Source organism: Cucumis sativus, chromosome 2 (assembly GCF_000004075.3).
Source record: "Cucumis sativus cultivar 9930 chromosome 2, Cucumber_9930_V3, whole genome shotgun sequence".
Lineage (NCBI taxonomy): Eukaryota > Viridiplantae > Streptophyta > Magnoliopsida > Cucurbitales > Cucurbitaceae > Cucumis > Cucumis sativus.
In genome coordinates, this window is record NC_026656.2 from 11,158,365 (window position 1) to 11,163,825 (window position 5,461).

General features: G+C 35.0%; 1 protein-coding gene across 3 annotated transcripts; it reads right to left on the bottom strand.

Moving 5' to 3' along the window:
* Positions 1–240: 240 nt before the first annotated feature.
* Positions 241–4,867, bottom strand: LOC101215803 (type I inositol polyphosphate 5-phosphatase 4-like). 3 transcript variants are annotated; one of them, XM_031881498.1, is made up of 13 exons: positions 4,261–4,867; positions 4,088–4,172; positions 3,841–3,906; positions 3,682–3,751; positions 3,480–3,584; positions 2,774–3,383; positions 2,494–2,687; positions 2,300–2,375; positions 2,011–2,159; positions 1,616–1,906; positions 1,045–1,115; positions 848–928; positions 241–523 (listed from the first exon to the last, which is right to left on the bottom strand). In XM_031881498.1, the coding sequence occupies exons 1-10, from the start codon at positions 4,288–4,290 to the stop codon at positions 1,690–1,692; spliced, it is 1,602 nt and encodes a 533-aa protein (XP_031737358.1). In that variant the 5' UTR covers positions 4,291–4,867; the 3' UTR covers positions 241–523; positions 848–928; positions 1,045–1,115; positions 1,616–1,689. The 3 variants fall into 3 exon arrangements, with proteins under 3 accessions (XP_031737358.1, XP_031737357.1, XP_031737356.1); XM_031881497.1 differs by having other exon boundaries at positions 1,045–1,135; positions 2,300–2,408; positions 4,261–4,825; XM_031881496.1 differs by having other exon boundaries at positions 2,300–2,408; positions 4,261–4,822.
* Between the last annotated feature and the right edge of the window lie 594 nt (positions 4,868–5,461).

Below are 5,461 nucleotides of genomic sequence, written 5' to 3' on the forward strand. Positions count from 1 at the left end.
CCAAGATATTGGTTTTTAGATGAAAGAAGGGTTCTTTCTTTTACTTTTTTTTTTATCATGTACTGAATGCTCCATGAATTCTCAACCTTACATGCCTCAACTAGTTTGAAACTCCATAATTTGAAAGCAAAAGCAGTTTGAATTTAGCATGAAAAAGTGAAAGTTCAGCAATCCTAGCCATTTGCTATGCCTAGTAAAAGAAATGAAAAGTGTGAGACAAAATATCAGTAATTCTCAGCAAAAAACCAAGACCCACATGAATGGATATATCGCCCTTTTTTTTATTCCCCACTTGCAATTGAAATTTGATGTCATATGTACAAATTCCTTTTTCTATTCTGCAGAACAATAGAATATTTAAATGAAAAAATAAAACAGGAAAAAAAGTGGCCTAATTTTATGAAGCCAATCCTTTCCTTCCCTCAAAGAAAAAAGGGTCTCATTTATTTATTTCCTTTCATTTCAAAGGGACTGCAAATGATTTAGACATGGAGGACTTGTCCCCCCTCCCCCTTCATTTGTCCTGAATATATGCACATGAAAGGAACAAAAGGAAAAAAATTAGAGAAAAGCACACCTCTAAATGGAGATAGTGATCAAATGAAAGAAAATAAAGCAAAAAAAAAGCTACATATTTTTTCAAAAAAAGCAGTAACTTTCCATGTAGCCACCGACTCGAGCATATGATACAATCAACTAATACCAACAACTCATTTATGGCATTCGAGCAGTTGATATCAAGGAGATGGTATTACTGGATTTAAGGTAGGGTTGGGAACACAGCCAAAAAAAGTTGACAAAGCATTAGAATATTTAAGGACTGATGATGATTAACCATTTCTCCTACCTTCGCTACTGATATCGTGTTTGGCCAATCAGAAAAAACCGTTGATAAAAAGCAGGTCGAGTAGATCAACTTGAGTTTCGTCTGAAATATGAATTAACAAAATGCAATTGCAATGAGAAAACGGGAAAGAAACCGACATGGGTTTGTAAAGGAAGTTGAGCCACGACAATAAAATGAGAATGAATGTGTTCACCAACCATTTTTCGGATTTTAGGCATAAGAAACCTTCATAGCTATGTAGACAAAGGAGCCTTTTGGCAGTGCCCACCTGCAGAATGTGGACCAAAGCTAACAGATGAGAAGAAGATTAGTTCAAAAGATCTCACAAATAAAACTTTAATGAGAAACATGGCTAGAAAATGGACATAGCCGCATATCCAAACTACACATTCTATTATTAAAAGTCAATGGCATCAAGCCTGTACATTAGTTGGCAAACATGCAAGGCTTTCTATTTAACTCATAAAACAGACCGGCGGCCACCATGGTCTGTAATATCCATCATCTGTTAAGACTATTTAGATCTTAAAGGATAATTAACTACGTCTTTGTCATCATTCATCATTTCTTTCTAGCAGACAAAAAAATAAGATATTCTAGTAAACTTCATGATCTCATCCTTTTGATTTGATGAAACAAAGGTTTGAAATCCCAAGGCAATTGTATTATGTAGACAAACATTTCCTAAGCATAATGTATGAACATAAACTTTGGTGTATGCTAGTATGTTACAAATGTAATGTAAGTTCGAGGTTTTCAGACATATACCTTCTAGCAAAGCTTTGGATCCTTTGGTAAACTGCCTTTTCTTTTGATTTCGTGGGATGATTCACCATAAGAAATTACGTCTTGAATAGCCATTCGTGTTTTGGCAAAAGCTCTTCAGCTTCAATCTTTGAACTGGAATAACTCAGACCCTTCTTAAAACAATTAGGAGTTAGAGACTCAACTTCAGCCAAAAACACACTGCAAACTGGTCTATGGTCTGAGAATCTCGATTCACCACGAACATAAGACAATTGATTCAAACCCCTACCGTACCACAGTATTCGATCACACCTTCAATTAAAAAGCAATAGTCATAAGTGATGCAATCAAGGGAAATGCTAATAAATAATTCTCTGTTATTACATAACAATTGCTCCTACAGATAGAGAAATTACCAAGCAGGAGTCCTTCGCTTTTCTTTCGGATACCGGGCATCTCCAGAGTATCTATCTGAATTATAAGAATATTTGTAAGTTGGAGGGAAGCAGATTTTCCCTTCTTTCCACCCTTCAAAAACGCGCCTACATCTTCGTTCTATCCTCAGCTGATAATAATAACACGAACCATCATGTTCTCATTTTCATTAGCTCTTAGATAAAACTACTCTAAGTAATTCTTGAACTTTGAGAGAGTAACAACCAACAAATATATGCTGATTCACAGTATTAGTTAATATGAACTTGCCTGGTCATTCTCCAACAGTGCTCTCCAGTTATGCATCTCGACGAGAGCCTTAGCAGATCGGTAAGACAAGGAAATCCTATAATTCAAATCGCCCAGCCAGATAACCCGACTGAACCAAGAAGGTCATCGTTGAAATTTGATTCAATAGTACAAAGAAACAGAAAACCTTTGTAGTAAATGAAGGATAATCTTACTCGTGCTCTAGAACAGTTTGAGGGGAGTGCTCATCTTCCACACCATTAACTCTTGGGAATCTAGTTTTCCTCAGAATCTCCATAACGTCAGCATTCCTCCTAAGCTCATCACCCTCCTTCTGCCCCGACGATAAGTGACTACAAATGAAGCAGAAGCTTGTTTGGTGCATTGTCATACTGATTGAGATTGCTCCCTACAACACCAAAGATAAATGATGTACTTTTAACCGGTTCACAAGAGGTTCTTAAATCTGAAAAAAGTAGAAAAGATTAGTCCTACCTTATTTCCAAGATAACCCATCAATCCTCTGCCTACACAAGACACTCTCAAATTGCGAATGTCGTCTCTCATTTCACTCTTCACCCACACAGTAAGAAATATACCAACCATTTGTTTACTGGCAACTAAACAATATCTCGATCGTCCAAGTTGCCTATCTCCATCATCTATGGAGAAGGAACCACAGCGGGAAATAGGCGAATAATGGGAAACAAATGGTGAATCCCCCAGTTCATTTTCTTCATCAGATGAACCCCACCTGCAAGTAGGGTCATAATCACTTGGTCTATGCCCAAACATAACCTGATCAAAATCGCTAAATCGTCGATCAAATTGAGCCTTTTGTGTTGCAATGCTATCCATTCGCATACTTCTATTAGTAGACTGAAATGATCGTCGATGGAAATATGACAAAGCCTTGTGCTTTGTGGATCCATCAAAATCTGTATCCATATTGGTGAATGAATCAGGGAATGGTGAAGATGATTGATAACCTTTGCCAGGGAGAGCATTTAGAGTCTTTCTAATAAGAGCAAGCCATTTCTTAGCTGGGCCATTGTCTTCTGTTCCCAACACATTGCCAGCATTCAGAGGAACAATCTCCTGAAAACTGGGAACCAAAACAAACAAACAAAAAAGCTTTTAAATCATTCATACAAACTTCAAGTCTAAGTAAAAGAATTCGATTCCGAGCAGTAGGACGCACCCAAGAACGTATACATCTGCAGGCGTTGAGCTCGGAAGCCAATCATCAAGACTTAAATGATTTGGAGGAGATTTTCCAGCAACATTCCAAGTAGCTACAAAGATTCTATTCATTTAAACAGAAAGAAGAGAGACAAAGAAGGAATTAAAGACATAGTCCAAAGAATTCATTGCCTGGAAACAACAAAATAGAGCATACATACCGGTAATTGTTCACATCATTGGTCTGCGGAGAGTCAAATTCAAAATTATAATTCCTCTTGCTTGATCCCTCTGGAAATTTATCACATAAATTAAAAAGGGAAGGGAAAAAAAAGTAAACTTTATTTGAAATAATGATGGATGAGGTTTTGATTCTAAACCGGTTTGGCTTTTCTTGACGGCGCATGACTCCTCTGCATAGCTGCTCTCCCAGTTTTCATGTCCACCTGAAAAGGAATACAATAAAGTTTTTTTTAAGAACTCCATTACTGTTCATTCATCAACCCTCATTTTCAAATATCAACAAGATGAGAAGATTCATTGGAAAAGGAGTTTCTGTTCAATGGATCTTAAGCAAACCCCATTTCAATTAACAAAAAAGATCTATCGAAAAGATGAATTCCACACCGTTAACGCTATCGTCAGCTTCAAAATCTTCTGATTTGCTCTTGATATTAAGCCACTTCTTGAATAATGTCTTGGTCCATGAAAGCTTGAAGGGAAAAAAGAGAGGAAAAAAAGTTTAATAATTAGAAACAAAACCCAGAAAAAAATAGAGACAGAGAGAATTCAAAAGAAACCTTGCTTTTCTTAGAATTTCCATCTCTCATTGCTTCCACTGATTCATGAAACTATTTCTTAAGCTCTTAAAGAAACGAAATCAAACAAAAAACAAGAATTGATACAAAAGGGAAATGGCAGCATTCAATTCATGGTTTGTTTAAAAGTTCCCTCAATTCAAAGAATAAAAAAAGTAAGAAAGAATCCCAATCCCCTGTTTTGATTAACAGAGAAAAAGAAAAACAAATGGAAAGAAGAAGGAAAATCCCAGTGTAGAGTGAAATGTAGTGTATTTCACTTTCACATCCTAATTAAGGAGTAAAGAACAGAATGAGAAAGAGTTTGAAATACTATTTGTATTTGAAAAGAAACTCTAGTCTATTGTTTTTTCTTTGTTCTTTCTCTCTCTTGGTTGTGAGTTTGTGTGGGAATTTGTGGGTATTTCGAGAAAGCAAAAGAAACCCAAAATCCAAGAAGGAAGAAAGAGCATTTGTTGTTTGTAATTGGTGACCCACTAAAAACTAACAGTGAATAGAAACCCCCCTTTGCTTTTTCTTCTTCACTCTAGAATGAATGGTCAGTAAAGTTAGGTTTGAACTTTGATGTAGGAAAATTAAAAAAAGAGAGAAAAGAAAAAAACAGAGTACGGAGTACTGTCCATCGTCAAAAACAAAACAGAGTGAAAGAAGAAGAAAAATGAATTTGATTTGGTTAATTAAGGGATGTAATATGTGATTAAGGAAAGAGGTGTGAACTGTGAAGAGAAATTGACATTAATGAATTTCTTCCATATTCAACTTTTTGACTGTAATCACAAAACTTTGGCTTTCCTCTTCCTCATCTCAACCTTTCCTCCTCTCCTTCTCACCTATTCTCTATTATTTTCTCAAACTATAAATTATTGTCTCTTCATTTCTTTTCTATATATGTCTATATACATATATATATTTATTACCAATTTTATTTTAAATTACCATTCAAAACTTTTATAAATATCTCAATTTTTTATTTTCTATTACCTATAGATACTCTTCAATCTTTAATTCAATTATTATTTCTATGTTGGTTTGGTTTTCTATTTTGGACCAATTACCCATTTTCTTTCTTATTTTTCTTTTTCTATTTTAAAATTTTCTTTTGTTTTCAATTTTAAAAATATACAAATTCAATTAAATTTTGTATATTTCTCTCTTTGAAGATTAAGATTGGGAATATATGTTC

Excerpts from the sequence above, each read along its gene's own strand:
- LOC101215803 (XM_031881497.1), bottom strand. The coding sequence starts at position 4,290 with ATGAGAGATGGAAATTCTAAGAAAAGCAAG. Across the intron at positions 3,752-3,840 it reads CGTCAAGAAAAGCCAAACCG|AGGGATCAAGCAAGAGGAAT; the intron begins GTTTAGAATCAA and ends ATAAATTTCCAG. Across the intron at positions 3,585-3,681 it reads AATGATGTGAACAATTACCG|AATCTTTGTAGCTACTTGGA; the intron begins GTATGTATGCTC and ends TTAAATGAATAG.